This window comes from Bombus vosnesenskii, unplaced genomic scaffold (genome assembly GCF_011952255.1).
Source record: "Bombus vosnesenskii isolate JDL3184/JDL3185 unplaced genomic scaffold, Bvos_JDL3184-5_v1.1 scf7180000013284, whole genome shotgun sequence".
Classification (NCBI taxonomy): domain Eukaryota; kingdom Metazoa; phylum Arthropoda; class Insecta; order Hymenoptera; family Apidae; genus Bombus; species Bombus vosnesenskii.
This window is the reverse complement of record NW_022882937.1, coordinates 295,413-315,856: the sequence shown is the minus strand read 5'-3', so window position 1 is coordinate 315,856 and position 20,444 is coordinate 295,413. Positions and strand designations below refer to the sequence as shown.

At 39.4% G+C, this 20,444-nt stretch overlaps 3 protein-coding genes across 4 annotated transcripts in view; 2 read left to right on the top strand and 1 right to left on the bottom strand.

Annotated features, from left to right (window-relative positions):
* LOC117232092 (POU domain, class 2, transcription factor 2-like) overlaps positions 1-7,839 on the top strand; it is a 122,574-nt gene extending 114,735 nt beyond the window's left edge. For both annotated transcript variants that reach the window (XM_033491248.1, XM_033491247.1), the window contains 5 exons: positions 289-425; positions 1,172-1,531; positions 4,881-5,200; positions 5,290-5,586; positions 5,784-7,839. In XM_033491248.1, the coding sequence (XP_033347139.1) occupies positions 289-425; positions 1,172-1,531; positions 4,881-5,200; positions 5,290-5,586; positions 5,784-6,036 (1,367 nt within the window). In that variant the 3' untranslated portion in view covers positions 6,037-7,839. The remainder of the gene's footprint in view (positions 1-288; positions 426-1,171; positions 1,532-4,880; positions 5,201-5,289; positions 5,587-5,783) is intronic.
* Positions 7,840-11,956: 4,117 nt separating this feature from the next.
* LOC117232088 (KRR1 small subunit processome component homolog) lies at positions 11,957-13,395 on the top strand. Its single transcript, XM_033491242.1, has one exon. The coding sequence runs from the start codon at positions 12,260-12,262 to the stop codon at positions 13,280-13,282; it is 1,023 nt and encodes a 340-aa protein (XP_033347133.1). The 5' UTR covers positions 11,957-12,259; the 3' UTR covers positions 13,283-13,395.
* Positions 13,396-13,657: 262 nt separating this feature from the next.
* LOC117232087 (polypeptide N-acetylgalactosaminyltransferase 2) overlaps positions 13,658-20,444 on the bottom strand; it is a 207,479-nt gene continuing 200,692 nt past the window's right edge. The window contains exons 6-10 of the mRNA XM_033491241.1: positions 20,045-20,296; positions 18,814-19,029; positions 18,517-18,736; positions 17,298-17,508; positions 13,658-16,655 (exon numbers count right to left, since the gene is read on the bottom strand). Of these exons, the coding sequence (XP_033347132.1) occupies positions 16,386-16,655; positions 17,298-17,508; positions 18,517-18,736; positions 18,814-19,029; positions 20,045-20,296 (1,169 nt within the window). The 3' untranslated portion in view covers positions 13,658-16,385. The remainder of the gene's footprint in view (positions 16,656-17,297; positions 17,509-18,516; positions 18,737-18,813; positions 19,030-20,044; positions 20,297-20,444) is intronic.

Here is a 20,444-nt window from a genome sequence, read left to right as displayed (position 1 = left end):
GTCATGATGGTCTTCCTGGAAGAGCCCAGGATGATCTTTGCGGATATGCGACTTGATGCGACCAGCACGCCAACTTGCACCCCCACGCGTTACCTTCATCAGAAGTACAGGCCGCAGAACAACAACAACTGTACGATCTGTCGTACATTGAATTCGCTAGTGAATTTAGAGTTGAACTTAGGAATCTCTTCGACCAAAGATCCCTTCAGCGTTGAATGTTGCGTTAATTAGGTAGTCGTTGAAAGAAGAAAGTGATAATTAAAGATGGACTTTTCTTATTTTTTACAGATGCAGACCTTCATGGCGAGGTGGATGGACCCGATCTCAGCGGTGACGATAGGAGTATCACCAGTGATATTCAAGATGCCACTGAGGCGAATCTCGATCACGATTCCATGGACTCGGATAGGGAAGCTCTCAATCTGGTTAGTATACTCTTTGCTTTGTTTTTTACCTTCGCTCAAAGATAAACTATTGGTCAAAGAAGATGCTGGTAACATCGGGAATCACAGCTTCCGGTGGTGCTTCCCTTTTGTAAAAAAAAAGCTCCCTTTTGTCTCGAAGTGACGACAAGAGGGCTCGATATTTTACAGTCATTCGTGAAGAGCGCAAAAAGTGCTCCCGTTCAATATTTGGCAAATAAATAAAGGAAGCCACTAGCGAGATGAACGACAGAAAGGACGTATAGGGAGGGATGTAGGTTTTAAAACACAAAAGCGCAGGATGGACCGTAGTGACCAATATCCTGACCTGGTCGAGTGTAAACACGGTTTTGTTCGACGCCGTTTACTTTGTAACATTAGGGTAGGGTAGCTCTTCCGTGTTCCTTCGATTTCTGCTCCCACGCAATTCCATGAAAATCGATTCTTTCTTTTTCATCTGATCATCGTGTCCCAATTCATTTGTAACACTTCAATTATCAATATATAAACATTCATGTCCGTGTCTGAATACTTCGAAACCAAAGGGGTAGTTCATTATTATTTATCTTCGAGTAATCTTTAAGTGATACGTATATATAATTTTAAGTCCATTTAATTGGAAACACAAAATTGTAATAAGTAAGTTACTTCAAACTCGAATTATTTTATTGGCAATATTTTTATTCGTCACAATTTACAATCTTCTCGATCTTCGATTAATTTTCTCTAACAACGAAAATATGTTTTAGGTCACAGACGTGTCGCACCGCAACAGCAGTAGCGGAACCAGCGGCAGCGCCTCCTCGCCTAGTTCCGGGGTGAGCAGCCAAATAACCGGAAGTCATCAACAACAGCAACACACGGCAGGCCAGCAGAATAGCAGCAACTCGCAAGCTGCCCTGGCTGCTCAACTAGTCAGCCAACAATTGCTGATGCACGGACCTCTTGGTGCTCTCGGACCACAGGAGATTCAGGCATTGGCTTCGACGTTTCAGCAACAACAACATTCGCTGCAGCAACAGTTGCAGCAGTTGGCAATGTTTCAGCAAGCGAACTCTGCTGCAGCGGGCCAGCTTCCGGCTCAGGCGCAGTTCTTCTTACAAAACCAGGTTCGTGAAACCTTCGACATTACCTTTCCTAGATCGCTACAGTACTAAACTATGGAAAGAAAATTTTGTTGCTGATAAGATAGTTGGAAGATGCGTGGCAACATGCCTGTTTCTCCGATTTTGCGATAATTCTATGTTCGTATTCAAAATTTCAAAGCGATGACCGTACAATAACTGCACCCTAGATCCTAAAATTTTAGCGAAATAAAATGTCTCATTCGAATGAATATTAACATTATCTCGATTATTCGAGCATCATATGAGTATTCAGAATTGAAAAAAGGCAGAAAAACTGAGCGTGAAAACCTTGAAGGCAGCAACAGCAGCAGGATCCTCTTTCCTCTGTAAAATATAAAGAGCTGTCGAAAATCGGGCGCGTTTTCTATCTCTGACCAAAGGTATTACGCTGGGAGCGCGAACAAATGCATCCCGTGCACTCGAATTCCGACATCATTGTTCTCCGGGCATCCGGGTACTTTACCGAATTACACACTCGATGCGAATTCGATTCGAATCGTCGCGTCGGCGGCTAGCGGGGATGGTGGAGGTAGATGATCGCGAGCCCAGAGACGACGTTCCATGCGGTATCTGATCGACCGCTCGAAAAGAAGTAGACGTCTTATTCTTCGGGGACGATTCGCTCGATTTGACGCGGAGATAGCCGGCTGGAGATGTCACAAAGGGACAGGGTTTGTACTCGTTCGGCCTCGCGTTTTCTCTCTGACAAGTGGAAAATCGTGATCGGTCGAATAATTAGAATTTGACGAGTATGGAAAAATATTGCCCAGTCTTCAATAAAATTTCAAGGATACACAGGATTTTCTATAAACTTTCTAAAAATCTACGTTATGTTCGTTACAAAGGAACTGGGTGTGTTCGATTTTCAAATTGTGATCGTCGAGCAATCGTATAATTACGATTTGATGATTATAAAAAAACGTTTGCCTGTCTACAATAAAATTCCAAGAATAAGCAGATTTTTCTATAGATTTTCTAGAAACGTTCTCTATTTTCTTCGTATAAATAAATTGACTATGTCGGACGTTTCGTTTGTTAAGATAAAAAATGGGAAGCAAATACATTCATCACCTGCATCCTCGTAAAGAACATACCCTGAATATCGTTCGTTTTGTGTGTTTTGTCCCTCGAGATCCAGCGGATCGAAGTAAGAAAAATCGATATATCCGGGGATACGATGAAAAACGATCCTCCTTCCTGGATCTCGACCAATTTTATCCCCTCCTTGCAGCGAGAACGTTGAATGAAGGCCTTCAGGGTCTGCGCGCGTTTACGAAAAAATTTCTATAGATTCCGTCACGTGAAGCGCGTGCACGTCCTACGTAACCTCCTGGAAAAACTAACAAAACGACTTCGAACTTGAGCAGATTTAATGGCCGTGATATACGTAGCTGCGAGGATTAAAGCCTTGGGTCTTCCGTGTCTTCTTTGAAAGGTGCAACAAGGAGATCCCTTCGGCACCTTGCCACGGGGTGCCTTTTGTTACCTCACACGTGGCCAAGCTGTTTCTTTTTTCTATCCTTCGCTATCCCTCCTCTCCCTTAATTTTCCATCTTCTTCCTTCTTTCGTCTCGTCTTTTCCTTCGTTTACATCGACCAACCCCCCTGGCTTTTTTCCCCTTTTGGAAACAGTCGCGGGATTAAAAACCCAGACACACGTATTCCTTGATCGCGCAACCCTTCCTCGAGTGCCTTGCAACCTGCATCATAGTCCGGATTCTTTTCAAGGATTATACGCATGGCGGAAGTCGTCCGTAACACTGATTCAATTCCTTTCGTGCGTGTTTTGGGCTACCAGCTGACACGCAATGTCTCACGTTCGAAGAAATTCGTGGCATTAATCTTCGGACAGCGTAGAGTTCCTCGGACAACTCATAAGAAATAGTAGTGTATTGCGATTGTTAATATTTATCTTCAATGAAAAATTGAAAGTATGTATTTTTCATACCTGATACCAGAAATGCAAAAGATCTTGAAGACAAGAGATAATTATTTTCTTAATGGTTCATTCTGAATTTTCCGTCATTTTGTTTATTACGCTATTACAGGATTAATACGACGGAGAGAGATCAAAATGTTCGATTTCCTGAATATAAAGAGTTCGATTTGCTTTCCAACAGTTCTTATCGTTACTTACAATCACATAGATTAGCAATGCGTCATGATTGTTGTTGCATTTGTAGTACTTTCACCGACTTGATTTTAACGATTCAATCGAAATTAACAATATCTCTGAAAGACACAGGAAATAAAACTAACAAGTCATGCTTTCTAGTTTTTATAGTCTGACAACTTAAAGAATCGCGTGTACAGGTGAATCTTGAGTCTTGTAACCCGTGTGTGACGGCACGTGGCGATATTCTAAGCACCCTTCGCAGGGTGTCTTCGCGGTCGACAATAAGCATAAACGGGCTCGACACGCGACCAATCCCAAACCCTTTTCCTCTCCGGGCGACTCGTTTTGCACGGGCCCCTTCTTCTCGTAATCGAGCATCTGGTTAAGAAAAGGGTGATGATAATCGATCGGTCCGGTCGCCCCTTCGGCTACTCCTCTCGTACCTGTCCACGAGCGCAACACGTGTCGCCTTTCCAATAGAAACCGCTTAATCTACCGACGTGTGGAGCAGCTTGGTTTAACGTGTACTATTTATCTCGAATAGGGGTTAGGAAGATTATCGTGATCTATAACTGGCGCGGCATTTCAAGAGTAGTTCATAGATATTCAGATTTCGAAGGCCCTTAAAGAAGCGAAGATTTCTTTTCAACCCTATCGGGTTTCTTCGATCACTTTTAATCCGATCTATTTCGCCTAAAAATATCTTAAGTTCGAAGAAAATATGGGAATATCGTTATCGGCATGCGCAATTTCAACTTTGCACTACAGATTTTCTTATAATGTTAAAAAGTGTATTTCCGTTTGTACACTAAGTACAAGATTAAATAAAAATTTAAGAGCAGCAGCAGAATTAGGATCGTTTCTGTGACTTGCAGGTGTGAATCATGCTCGGTAAATGTAGAAACAGTATAAAGATAGAATATTTAAAAATTACTTTTTAGATCGAGAAGCCTTAGACAGAAATAAATAGAATTGTTCGTACCGGGGAAAACGTGTACGATAACGATCAATGGTCGTTAACGTCTTGCAGGGGCTGTTGCAGGGCGGTGGCTACTCCTCAAGATCCAGTCATCCGCGCTCACAGTCCATGCAGGTACGGCAGACCATTAAATTAAAGATCCATCAATTAATGCCAAATGCGTCTCTAATATTTTCTACCGATTCTACTTAGAGAATCAAACGAAAAAAAAAGAGGATTCAATTATGTGTCATCAGGTGCAGCAGGCAGTAGCGCAGGCAGCCCAGCAACTCCAAGCTCTACAGAAGCAGCAAGCTCTTCAGGGTAGCGGAGGCCTAGTTGGTCGAAGTTTAGGGCAACAAAGGTCACCACCGCCACCTGGCACGCCTCCAGCGGTGAAACCACCGCCTCCGAGGCTTGAACCATCGCCGGAGGAGACTACGGACCTCGAGGAACTGGAACAGTTCGCCAAAACCTTTAAACAGAGAAGAATCAAACTCGGCTTCACCCAAGGCGACGTTGGCCTAGCTATGGGCAAACTTTATGGCAACGATTTTTCTCAGACGACGATCTCCAGGTGGATATTTTTCATAATTACAAATGAGACGAAGAAGTAAAAGGTTTTATTACCATTTTATGACTCGATTGTCTTATTCTGCTCGCCAGGTTCGAAGCATTGAATCTTTCTTTCAAGAACATGTGCAAACTGAAACCCCTCTTACAAAAGTGGTTGGAAGACGCGGATAATTCGTTGAACAACCCAAATTCTCTTTCGAATCCACTTACTACACCGGAAGCTATCGGCAGGCGGCGGAAGAAGAGGACGTCGATAGAAACCAGCGTGAGAGTTGCTCTGGAAAAGGCGTTCGTACAAAACCCGAAACCTACTTCTGAAGAAATTACCGTATTAGCAGACACTTTAGCCATGGAAAAGGAAGTTGTTCGGGTGTGGTTTTGCAATAGGTAAGCCTGAAAAGTACCAATTTTATTCTTTAATTTTTTTTAACACTAAAACTATCGGCCTTCGATACGTATAGTTACTTAAAATTAAAAAGGTACGATACCAGTGACTTTTAATTGGTTCCAGTGGAACTAGTAGTTTTAGCGTCGATGAAAATGTTTAACGAAACACATTATCATCATAGTCTATTTCATTACAGACGACAAAAAGAGAAAAGAATCAATCCGCCAACAGCAGCAATGGGCAGTCCAACAATGGCGTCCCCAGCACCATCAGTCTTCGCATCACTCGCAAGTTCCATGTCCGGTAGTCCTCTAGCTCTCACGACGCACTCTTCAGGCATGGGACACTCTCATCCTCACCCCACACCCCTCGGTTCACCATTACCCTTGGCTCTGGTGGCTTCAGCAGGTGGAAACTACCACCCACTAAGTGGCAAGTCCCACGAGTGACACCAGCAGCCCACCCATCAAGGGGACGCGCTTTTTCACCAACACCATCAACAGCCATCACATCAACAACAACAACAACAACAACGACGTTTGTGCAATCTACCTGAATTCTATCACTAATCCGTCAGCTAGTCCATCGTTGGCGATGATTCAGTGACTATCTAGCGAACGCCCGTCGGCGGATTTCGTTACCAAAGGGAATTTGACGCGATGGAACCGACAGGATCGAGCAATATACGGTCATGGGAATGGAGCAGAGATTTTGGACTGTTAGCTGACTTTACGATACAATTCGAAACATATCTTGGTGTCGAGAGATTCCATTTGGAAGAGATTATGTCAGGAGTGGATGCAATCTTTAATTATGGATTGTTATGATCAATCAATTCTGAAGGGAAGAGGATGATCGGAGGAGGAATTATCAAGGTATATCTATCTTATAAAGAGTATACGAGTAACGGAGAGGCATTATGGAAAGGCATCAAACATGGAACGCCACAAAGAGACTCTTAGGTAAAAACTTAAACTTCAAGAAATGCAGTGTATCGTCCAAAGACATCGATTTATCGAACATCGTGTTTCGTTGAACGTTTCGTGTTTTTCTCACAGTATTATGTTTATTGACTGGATTATTCGGTTGGAAGCGTTGATTGTAGTGATGACGATATCGCGCGGAACGAAGTCTTCAAAGCTTATGTGATTATTATACATTGTATATAAAAATACTGCAATTTTTCCAACTTGAAATATGCATTTGTTTCATTTGAAGAAATTGAAGAAACGATGATACAAATTACAGACTAAATTTGAATTCAATCAGAATTCAAAATAGCTTTGAGGTCTTCATTCCCGCATAGCAAATAGTGCAGGATCGTTGCCGCCATTCGACATTTATTTGCAAGATGTAATTAACGACGCGAATATAACCGGCCGCGAACCGTCATAAAACAGTACCTTAATCGGTTTCTGCAGTTTCTCATTTGAATTATCATGAAATATTTATCATGGGGGGAATCGTTCGACGATACCTGTAATTATCGACTGGTTTTCCTCTGCGTCCTTCGAGTTTCCTTTTGCCCATCGGGCGATTCAACGTCGCTTCGATCACGCACTACATTTCGTGCGTGCTGTTTCACGATCTCGAAGAATCCGAGAATTGAACTTTTCGAAATCGTAAAGCCACCGGAGAAAGACAAAAGAATAGAGTCTTTAAATTTTTCACGAGCATTCGTCCAACGAATCACGACGGAACACATGATCGAGATTACAACAAACAACGAGAGCACACATGTATCGGATGTGTTAAATCTTCCTGCCGTTTTGCTGAATTCGTGGTGTCGCGATCGACGGTTCCTTCGAAGGGGGCAAACACTTTTTACAAGTACTCGCCTCTTCGTGGTAAGCAGGGTTTACGTGCCACTTACAAGGGAGTCTCCAATTCCTCGAGAGAGAAAGTTCGTCTATTACTAAAGAAAAGAAGCACCAAGTTCATGAAAACTGGAATGTTCACTGCCACTCAGAAATAATAAAAAATGGTAGATTCTAATTTCTTCTAATGAAAATCAATGATTAATCGACAGTTTGGATTTCATGAAAACAACCACTCGCTTAATTTTATCAAGTAAAAAAAATATTATACAATTCAGACGAGCTTTTGATCTTCAAGTTTCAAGTTCCCTTTGAGGTGGTGAACATGCGGCGAGGCCCGACAATACGATTGTACATAATTGCGCATACGTGTGCGTGTCTGTCTTCATACATATCTGTGTCATAAATTTGTATATGTAGGCAAAAAGAAAAAAAGAGGAGGTAAGATACAAAGAAACGTGCGGGCCTAATAATACCGCGAAAACAAAGACTCGAGGAGAATATGGCTCGTACATCGTCATCGACAGAGTCCTCACTCGCGTCTTGGTCGATTGATTCTCAACGAATTGTAATTACTCAAGCCAAAGTATCTTCTAATTAAAGTAAAAGAAGGTAACGAAAGTTACATTTCCGAGAGGGTGAACATGGATGGCATGCTCATATTCTCTGTTTTTTAGACAGACACGAAGTTTAGCAGTTGTAGATACGTCTGTACCTGTACATACGGCATATATAGACAGGCTACCTGGGAATTATTCCACATATGTAGCTCGTATACGTTTGCGCGAGTCGATTGAACACGCTCGTGGTCCGAGAGTTCGCGTTGACGCCATTTTTTGAAATCGAGAAATCGGTTACGAGGCTGATGGCATTTATTAGAAGCGCGAATTCTGATCTTGGAGCGCACAGATCGATTCTTCCAGGTGGTAAACACCCGGTGACTAGTTAAAGGCTATGATCTTGTACAACCAAGGTGACGGAAACAGTGTTTGAAGAGATTTACATACATGTAGAAGTTTGTGCTAGGAATTGTCCATATACATATACATATTATATATTACGTTAGTTATGTGTATATGTATGTATGAAGCACATATGTATGCAACGAGAAAGACATTGCGCAGTAGTCGAGCATCGGGAATATATACATATGCATGTATAAATATACATACTATACATAAATGTATAAAGTAAACGTATTGTAAATAATAGGGAGATATGGCAGCGAACGGTGATTAGCGAATCCGCGGCGAATTTATTCACCGTGACGATCGTTTCTTATTATTGCGACGCTTATTATTAAGTAATCCTTAATTATAGGGTATCATTGGGCAACGCTGGTCGTCATAGCAATCGTAAGTTCGAGTAATCATGGAAACGTCGTACCTTCACTCTAACATCGTAGAATTGATTCGTTCGTAGCCTACTTTTCCATGTGGCAATTAATTTCGATCTATATCGATCGATGGTGAAAGAATTATTTCAAAGATGCTCTATGATAAGGAATTGAAAACTCATCGCTACACTTAAGTGCTGATAAATGGCGATAACCGTAACACTTATGCGACATTACTTATTAAATACGATATTCTTGATATTGTGGTTTGTTTCTGGTGAACTCGATTTCTCAATCCCTCGTTCTTACGATCGCCAACATCAGCAAATTAAATCCGTGTATGTACATTTGTTGCAAGAGCTTTTCTTGTAACGAAGCACGAGCGTGCGTTAACCGAAGGTGTATATGCGTACTACTATCATAATGTATGTATATATATATTTGATATTATATTATATGTAATTTTCTACGGAAGCTATGTGAACGCAACGCGATATATCACAATATATTTTCGATATTCTGATATATCGTGTACGCGTAATTATATATAATATAATATAACATGTGTATGTATGTATGTATGTAAACGAGTACGAGACGAGATCTCATATCGATCACGCGCGTCTTTTCGTTCTTAAATCACTCGAACACACACACACACACACACACACACGAGATCATCTCCCATCTTTTTTCACATAACTACCCTTCATAATTCCACACAACTTCGGGTTTTCATCTCTTGAATCGATCTTCTACTTCGTTTTACTTCGAATCATTCACTACCAGAGTCGTGGACCAAACTGTAGCGAAACAAAAATGTGAATGAGAGTGATAAAGAATGAAAGAAAATATAGCGAAGAGAAATACAAAAAAAAAAAAGAGTTCCTAGAGCACCAGTTTTGAGTGCATTACGTAGACGTTTTATAAATTAAATACGGTGAACGGATGTGTAAACGATAGAAACGGGAGACAAATTGATACATAACGAGCAGCCCATTGCAGCCGAAGAACGAAAAAAATGAGTGTGAATGACAGAGTGTGAGTTAGGGACACGTTTGCGTTTTCCTTATCTTTTTTCTTTTTTCTTCCTTTTCTCCTTGTTCGTCGGAGGTGTACAGCGTTTTTTCTTGTAGATAGAATAGAGATAATTAGAGTCGAACCCACGATTGCCGCACCCTCTGATCGACGTGTCACTGGTTCACTTTTTTTTTTTCGTGGGCTTCGATGAGCCGGCGCATTCCACTGAGCGATGAACGCATTATTACAATGGTTATCATTATTATTATTAATTATTATTAATTATTATTATTATTATTTCATTATATTTTAACTTTTATTATTTGAAAATAAAAGTGCTAGACAGACTTTAGTTACTTTTTGTTTTTCATTTTCTTTCTGTCTATCCTTTGTTGTTTCCTGTTTTAGTTACTTTGTACAGAGTACTTAAATAATCCTAGATTATTTTCTAATCCACCTGATAACTCTTAATCGATAGAGTAAACACGAAACAAGTTACATCGTTGTATTTCTAGAATCCACTTTTTTATTCTTTCGTTGATTTTTCAAGATCTCGGGACACGTTTACGCAATATTACCGCATGCTTACCAATCGAGGGTTAAGAAGATCAAGTATCAGTTGTCGTTAACACGTTATGTGCCACGTGAATTATTAATATCTGATAACATTTTATAAGTAGCCACTTGTCTTTTACAAATAGTGTAAACTTTTCCTTTTAATAAGCTTCGACCGGGAAGCTATGCCGGGTTTTGCGGCATAGAACTTATCGATCTGATTTTAAATATTCATACCGATATTTCGTTAAACATTCGAAATGAAGGTTCGTCGATGTTTTAGCGTGAAAAAGCATAAGATTTTGCTCCTACCGTCCCATCGCGTTTTTTCTGTAAATACATGATGCGAAATAGCATAAAAGTCGCGTGAAAAAGTGGCGCGTTTCTAAAAAGGCGCGCAGAATGCGCGCAACTTTTCGAGATGGCAGCACGCGCCTCGGAACGAAAGCCAAAACGGTTGGTATATCGAGAATTAGTTGATTAATCTCAATCAGTAGCAGTGTATAATTGTCTTCTGAGAGAAATCTAGCGTTATATAGAAGCCTATTAAACAATTCGATGTGTAACTCGTAAATATTGGGACGCGAGCGTCGTTCGACTTCAATGCCTAGAGGTAACGTTAAATAATAAGAACGGAGTACCCTTAAACGGTAACACTGTAACAGATGACACAAGAGTAAAGGTTTAGAGGATAATTAATTAAGGAGCAAAAAAAAAAAGAAAAAAAAAAGAAGAAGAGAAGAAATGACAAGAGCACGGTATGACAGTTCTTAAAAGATTAAGTGAAATAATATTAGAGTCATGAGAATGGGAGAAGTCCTTGTTCGATGACAAAGTCGTTTAAACTATTTTGTACTGAGAATTAGTGGCGTGATCGTGAAATTTGCGATCTTTTTAAGGCGTTCATCGGCGTATTCGTGACTATAAAATCTCATGCCACGGAACGCACTACGATTAGGAATTAATTAATTGCGAAGCGTGTTTCTGATGTCCGCCCCCGATATTCCGCGTTAGTCTCTCAAAAACTTACCGGAAATTAGAGTGAAAGGAAGAGAGAAAGGAAAAGGGTGTGTGCGCGTGTGCTAATGGAGCTGTATAAATAAAGTCATATCAATCTGGAATAGTTCATGTTATCTAGGATATACTATTACTACGATCATTATCATAATATGATTAGTAAGAGTATTGTAATTGTATAATAAACTGCGTCATAGATACCTCACGCGTTCGTTCTATCATTGAATGCAATCCCTTCTTGCAAATAATACTAGCTGAAAGATAACTTAATGAATACTTTAAGTCTATATTAATTACATCGTAATTCAAGGTTTAATTAACTTTGATAGATAAAGATAAATATATATTCATAGTTTGTATTATCTTAGTCAATTTATAAAAGGTAGCTAACATAAATGGCGCCAAAATTATACGTAAATCTAAGTACACCGCAAGGTGGCAGTCTTACGACTTTCGCGCACCAGATACTTTGAATGTTGTTACTCGTGTTAAGTTCTTAATTATATTAAATTATTATCAACAATTTGCCAAATTGTTATACAAATTTTATTGCCTAAACGTTTTGTGGCTTGAATGACATATAAAATTCAATTTTTATTAAGTATAGCGTAAATTTATTTCATCGGAAATATCGGATAGGTATGCCATCTTGCATTTGCGCGACTCATACTTCGTACGGTAGTGAAATCGATAACATAACCTTAATTCGAGGTCGACACATTTACTCATCACTTGCAATTATCAAGTAAACAAATAGTAAAGTCTGTTTTTGTGTGTGTCGATTGAAAAGTTTATTGTGATACTAAAAACGTTAATTCCATTCTTGCTAAGTAAATATAATCTGCAAAACCATTCTTGACGCGAGGCTATATATATGAAGTTTAATCGTTTAGTGTAATGTTCAAACATTAACATATTGCGTGAAAAATGAGGGATTCCGAAAATGAAGATGGCCCTAAAGTAACGGGGCCAGTAGACAATGCCTGGTCGTTAAAAATTCCATCTTTTAAGCCCGAGGATAATCCACATCGTTTACTCGAAGAAAGTTCGTTCGCGACTTTGTTTCCAAAATATAGAGAACAATACTTAAAGGAACATTGGCCGTTAATTCAAAAATCTTTGGATGAACATGCAATCAAGGCCGAATTGGACCTCATCGAAGGTAGTATGTCTGTGAAGACCACCAGAAAAACTTGGGATCCGTATATCATAATTAAAGCTCGTGACATGCTCAAACTCATGTCCAGATCTGTTCCTTTTGAGCAAGCAATGAGAGTACTTCAAGACGATATTGGCTCAGATATCATAAAGATATCATCTTTTGTAAGAAACAGAGAAAAGTTTGTCAAGAGACGACAGAGGCTCATAGGACCAAAAGGATGTACCTTGAAATCCATCGAATTGTTAACAAATTGTTATGTCGTTGTACAGGGACAGACAGTGGCTGCATTGGGTCCTTACAAAGGTCTTATTCAAGTGAGGCGTATCGTAGAAGATACTATGAAAAATATTCATCCTATTTACAACATTAAAGCATTGATGATTAAGAGAGAGTTGGCGAAAGATCCTAAACTGAAAAATGAAAATTGGGAAAGATTTTTGCCTAAATTCAACAGTAAGAATATTAGCAAGCGAAAGCAACCTAGGAATAAGAAAGAAAAGAAACCGTATACTCCGTTCCCACCTCCGCAACAGGAAAGCAAGGTAGACAAGATGATAGCTTCCGGAGAATATTTCTTGAAGGAAGAGCAAAAGATAGCCAAGAGAAAGAGAGAACAGGACATCAGGCACCAGGAGGCTGAGAAGAAGAGACAAGAACGCAGAGCAGAAGCATTTGTACCTCCCGAAGAACAATCAAAAGAAAAGAAAGAACAGAATAATGAGATAAATTTGGTTGAGTTTAAAAAGAAAGTTAAAAAGGCGTTGAAAAAACGTGGCGGCCAGTCATAGTACTTGCTTGTAAATTAACAGATTCAGTTTTAGTAAGTTAACTTGCTAAATTATTTGTACATGATGTTTTTAATAAGATGAATGTCCGTTAATAAATTTCAATTTAAGAAATACTCGTGTAACTTCTGGAATAACTCCAATATTTTATTAAAAAAAACCTTGTTCCTATAAGTATTATATTATCGCGTTCTTAATGTACGAGATGCAAATATATATAAGCATTTACCACTCGTATATACTTATATATATTTCTAGTTTTTTAGTATGTTACATTTGCAAAATACAGAGTCGTAGAAATACAACGTGTACACCTTGAAGACAGGTATTTGGTGTCGAAAACGAACGTCCATATACGCATATATATATTGTTTTTCTTCAGGATTATTTTTGTAGTTTCGTTACAATTTCGATATAGTTTCAATATCCAAGGGATGGCATAGTTATATGTATAAATTAAATATAAAACAAAAGCTTCATCCCTTAATAGCTATCTTTAAATGTAGAAACGTTGCTTTCACATACCGAGTCTTCAATGCATCGAGCATCTTAAACGGAATAAACAGGATTTAAATAGAATCCTTCCCTTGCAACAGCGCGTTATCTTAATAAACACGAGGCTAATAAAGAATTGAACGTATCGTACATACAATAAAGAAGTCAGAAATATTCGTGACAATGTACAGCGTATTTCTTATTGTTAACCGAGCACGGGGATCAAGTGCCCTGTACCTTAATCTTAAATGTTAAGTCGCTCGTTTATCTTACATCTTACAGATTCGTGGAAGTACAACGCTTTTATTTAACTTATATCGTAGACACGTTATGTACAATTTAGCACGGGATTATGGTTGCCTCGTTACTCGCGAACGAAAAGGTACGAATGACATCATTCGTAAATTCACTCAGAGACGCCTTAGGACGGGAAACAGACGATTGATCGATGGCGTCGAAGTATTTACAGCGCGTCGATACAGTGAGTTGATGGAGAAAAAATGGAAGTTCAAAAGGAACTTCTTCATTATTCTGCGCGTTTAGTACCTTTTTGATATTTTTGTCTGTTCGTTTATAACATTTCGTAGATCCGAAGGATCTTTTACGAGGAAGTTGGGAAAATTCTTAGGTTTAAACGTGTTATCGTTCGCAGCGTTTAATTAATTTAGCGATTGAATGAAAAGATTCAAGCGAATGCGTTTGAATTAAAATTCTGACGAGGAAAGTACGTAGTAAGAGTACATCGCATGCAATAACATTCCAAATGCACATGATACATTATTCATGTATTCTATCATGCCATTCAGAAAATTATTATGCGCGTAATGCGTCAATTATACATAAAATTTGAGCCAAATCGACGGCTCGAAATATGCGCGTTTAGATGAATCGTTCGATAAACGACATCTTTTAAACACATACATATATACAATGCATGAATTCAGAATCGATAAAATTTGAATCATCATATTGTCCGATAGCTTAGCTTAACGTGTTTTAAGAGTAAAAACAATCTTTTTCCAAATGTGAAACACTGGTTTCGTAAACCTACGAACGTAGCTACATGTGTAAGTGATTTGGGACGCGCTCGTATCATACAAAAGCTTACAATAATTCGATAGCGTAACTTCTGTGTACATATATGTATACGTGTGTCAGAGGTTGGATGCGAGATGACGACAGTCGAATCATTGTCGCCGTGAAAGTATCAGTGTACAAAAGATCGTTCTTTCGCTGTATCTTACTGTATAGTAGTTGCTCCATTTTCTCGCCTTTGAACAACTCGACGTGTTGATGGTTATTTAACTTATTCTTTTATTCACAAATTTATTTCTTTTTTTAACGAGACGAATTTTTTTTACCAGCATTCAAGTAGCGAAAGAAATTTAAAAGAAACAAGCATCATCTGACACAACAGCAAAACGAATAACGTAAATCGATTTTGTAACACGTCGAATCTCTGTGAGGCGAACACACCATAATTCCCAGCTATTCGCACAACCAAGTAAGTATACAATTTTCTTATAGAAAAATAAATCTCTTTGTGAGAATGGTAGCGCATGTCTTTGGATCGAGAAGCACCCGATTCGCGTCGCGATCTGCAGTTGGATCGGAGACGCAAATCGATATCGACGCGCCACATATACCGTGTGTGCATGCGTGTGTCGTGTGGTCGGCTAAGAAACTAATAATCGATCTAGAAATAGCGTTTTTGCCTTTACATTTATTGTTTAAGGCCGTGGAAATAGGGAAATTGATAAAAAGATACAGTTTATCGTTACTTCGTTTTATTCTCGCGGAAACAACGCTGGAGAATTAATCGCCATGTAATAATAAATCGCGCGCCGATTGAATGAAAATTTATAAGCGTTTCAACGTTTGTCTAAACGATATTCAAACGGTCAATGAGTCGAGAGTCCGCTTAAAATTACGATGTTGGAATTTGTCCATTTTTCTTTTGTTCCTTTTGACTTTTATTCTATACGATGAAGTTCCAAAATGATTCCATTTGAGATCATCGAGGTTAACGTAAATGCACTGGAATGAATACGCTTCGAAGCAGCCATTCGAAATTAACCCTTTACCGACTAGGACAAACTCTTATTTTGCAATCAGATATCATCGATCAATTAAAATAAAAAAAAGAAAGCGTAAAGATATTCTTCATTCATCACAAATCAATCTCACAAAGGGTGAACTTCTCCTCGAATCTTCATATCATTCTCTACTTGAGATAGAACGAAAAGACAATCTCTCTCTTCGCTATGAAACATGAATTCAATTCCATGTTCTCCGTAATCTCTTCTTAAACATCTCTCCAAACAGTCTCATTAAATCTAGTGAGTATATCAGACTGATATACCACTCTTCTAATTCAGATAGTTTTTCATCTTCACGCCTCGTCAAGAAGGTCCTTTCTTTTCTCTCAAAGCAACGAACCCTGTGTAAATCATCATCGGGTTCGTTTGAGCAATCTCGATCTTGTATCGATCAGATTGCCCTCCCTGATTAGATCGACCTTTCTTCTTCTGATCAAATACTGCACTCGTTCGGCCCTTCGTGAATGACGACGGCACCGCGGTCTTCACGGAACACTGATCGTCCTTTGGAGCTAGTGATTGTGATTGTATAGATGCCACCTTTGTGTTTCGGCATTGGAGTCGCATTTCTCCGCCGTGATGCCTCTTTGTGCATGGTATCTCGAATCAACGCACACTGGGATCCTCGAATGGCGGATCAAGCCACCCTCCAGGTGCCTCCATTTCTGATTCTCGCTACCGTCGCAGATTTGCATTAATAGCGTTGTGCCTTTCGCGTACACTGGCAAAGTTAGACAGAGATCGTGGTGCTTGATGAGACCGTCCTTCGTCAGACCCCATTCCTGTAAGAAATTGTTTAGGTGAAGTTAAACAGAGTATGTTTAGAGGCTTATCAGTTTAAGGAGTGGATTTGTAGAAAAATTTAAAAGGAATTTTTAAAGATTTTTTTTTTTAGTGGAAATTAGAAAGTGGAAGTGATTCTCTGCTAATCATCTAGGGAAAAATAGGTTTCAAATTTTAGTAATTTACTTTCAAAAATTTACTTTAACTTGAAACAGGTAAAAGAACTACCGAGAAAGTATTTCTAGCAGCATTAAAATCTATTTAATATTCTTCCACGAAAGATTTAAGTTTTCACTGCGTTGTATGAAAGATCCTAGTAATTCGATAGTATCGATCGATGTTTTCGCAAATTCAGCACTCGTACGTTAAAACAAAGGATCTCAAAAGATTGAAAAGCAATCTTCAAAAGAGTATTTTCTTTTCCTTTGGAAGCTTCTATGGAAGGACCGCGAAGCAGTACGGTCGACCCGTTAATCCACTGGCACAGAACGGAATCCTCACAGCGATAATTGAAACGTAAAATTGAATACACGGATTAATATTAACAGCGTGGCGAAGAGTTATTTCTACGAGAGCATGCCTGGTCCAGTTTACTCAGGACACAGCGGAGAGCGATGAATAACGAGGGCAGGCGTACTTACTTGGTTACCACCGGTGTCATGACACGGGTAAAGACCCACATTCCCATCGAGAAGGTGGCCCATACTGTCCAGACACGCTGTACCCTGTTTCAACGATCCACCAGGACCACCCTCGCTCGTTGGTATAACCAGCTCGGGATACACGTTTTTCAGATACCAGCTGAAGGGCTTGCAATGCAATTTCCGCTTCAGCTCCATCCTGTCTTGAATACTGAAACAAGGGAAACGACACCGGGGCCGTTTTATTAATACGGCTCACGTGCGCTGACGCGTTTTAATGAAATCGACTATCGGGTATTTCGGCTCGTAAATCGAGCTTCCTCCTTTCTCTGTGTGCCGCACGCGAGACGGCACAGAAATTAGCTCGTGATAAACGATCCAAACCAGGAGGAAAGAAACTTGCTTCTCGCGAAACTTTGCCCAATGAATAGATTGTGTACAGAGTGTGTCGTGAGATTGTTGCGAGGGTATCGATGTTGTTCTTGGTAGCGGGAATTGTAGTTGCGGCCGAGTAATTTATGTTGCTTCCCAGAGGAGGAACGTACTTTCGTTGTCTTGTTTTTTCTCCGGCCCGCCGATATTTGGAAGCTTAACACGTTCTCCGTTTCGCGGATCCGTGTATAAATCACCCGGGCTCGGTTATTCGACTCCTTCGCTTATGATATTGCGCTATATTTCTGGTTAAGTTAGACGGAGGCAAATTAATCTTGCAATATATTTTTATCTTCGTTCTTTCCTCGATCTTAATTTGCAAATAGAAATCTCTTCATACAAAATATTTCCTTCTATCGTAATTATCTCATCGTATAATTGCAACAAAATATCTATAATTTACCATTGCATATATCCTAAAGAAGACTTAAAATATTTATTTATTGTTATTTCATAACGAACAACAAACGTTGGGGAATTACATTCACACAAGATTAACGATACTAAAGTAACGGATGACTATAAATTACAACGCAAATGTAAAGAAACGCTATGGATTTTAGCGTGGCCATTAAAAAACATAGGCACGTCAGTAGTTGGATATGAAAAATATACGATAAAAAAGTAGCCAATTTAATAAAAGCACTCACGTGTTGCTAGTAATACAATTACAAAAAAGAAAAAAGGGAACTGGTAGTTCTAGCGTTAATTTCCTCGAATTCTACACAGCAGTTCTTCGCTCCGTCTCGTAAACACGAAATAATTGAGATAGAGCAAGCGTACTCACTTTCCGTAAGGGATGTTGCGTGCCAGAGGCACCGCGTTGTAGTAGAACTGTTTGTAATCGTCCATCCACACTTCAGCAGCTCGTCTGGTGTTTCGGGCGAAAACGTTTCCACTGCCCCCGGGGAACGAGTACGGATGACGTTTTCGAAACACGTGGCCGACGCGCGAGCACGGAATAATCTCCAAGCTGCCGCCGCATTGCCACACTCGGAACGATATCTCTGAAAGCGGCGTAGTCGAGAACTCGAATCACGTTCGGTAAATTTCTGCGGACGACAGACAGATCGAGTATTCTCACCGAGATTCTCGCCGCCCCACACGTCCATCTGAGTGTCGTACTTGCCCAGTTTCTCGAAGTACGCCTTGTTGATTACGAACAAACCGCCGGCAATCATAGGCGTCCTAATCGCCTGCGTAGGGTCCTTTTGTCTCGCTTGCCTTTCGGTTTGACTCAGATATTCCCATTTAAAAACTAGACTCCAATCGAAGCCGCCTCTTAGATCAGCCGATGCTCCTGAAGGATAGATTAATTATTATTAATTATTATGTTTAGTTAATGATCAATAAATATGATTTCAATTAGAAACGAAAAAGAATATTTTCGAAGTGGCAAGATTTTTTTTTAACGCTAGAATATCCGATAGTTAACACGAAGCTACTTCTACCAAAAAAAAAAAAAAAAAAATACGTAATAATAATAGAATATTTTTATATTTATTGATTTATTACTTTCTTACAGAAAGAATTCCATGTTATGTAGTACATTTTTGATATTATTAATCCATCTGGGACCATGATCCCTAAACGACTTGACAAATTTATAAAATTGTAGAACCAGTCGTTTTGACTGATGTGGTATTTCTAGTGTTAGCATCTAGCGATCTAGCGATCGATCCGGAATTTTCCTGATATCTGATATCATCATACTGAATGATACGCAGTAAAAATTTTAAAAACTTATGAGAAATTGTACGGAACGAGGAAACTGGTTAATTGGGGTTCGATAAACAGATTACAGGACCCTTTTACACTTTGACGAGTACCAGCCATTTTGGCTGGTGTTGGTATAAGTTGCCTTGATGCAAAATTATTTTGAGTTTGAATACATAAAAAACAAAATAAAATTCATTATATTATTCTTTTAGTTATCGTTACGAAAGTCATTACATCATTGTGGAAAAAAATATAGCATGAAGTAGGAATTTTTAAATAAAATTGTAAAACCAGTCAATTTGACTGGTGTGCTAGTTCTAGTGTTAAACGAGCGAAATATATTTGGGAATAGAGCTACTTTAGCTTGTTGTAAAGTGTAGACTCTGCCGTGTTTGTAGACAAATATTTAAAAACCAGTTGATACCAAATTGATCGAGAATAGAGAATTAAGAGAAAATTGAGAGTAATACGTTAAGTTTTATTCTTATATGAATTCAATTCAAGTCACTTTAATTATTCTTTGAATTTCTCGAGCAGTTCTATTTGAAAATTCACAAAGATAAGGGTTAAACGAAGTTGAGAGGCTATAATAATACCAATATATTGGAAGGTGTCCATGCTTATGACGTCAATGACAGGGCAGACGACCCTCGTAGGATCCTCAGCCACCCTTTCTAAAAGGGGCTCCAGCCAGTCGGCGTTGCATTCACAATGCGAGTCGAGGAACGTTAACACGCTGGCGGTGGCTGCATCCGCGCCTCGCACCCTCGATCTCATCAAGCCCTCCCTCTTTTCGTTGCGTATCACTCGCACTTTGTGTATCCTCGATAGCTCTTCACCATCCTCCGCTGCGAAAGAAGTAAATGAATTGTTACGGCGTTGTTCGATGCATTCTTCGTGTTGCAAACTTCGAGAAAATAGTCAAGTTATAAAACGTGATATCTAAAGAAACAGTATCTTTATATCGTTAAAAAGCGTCAGAAAATTCAAACGAAA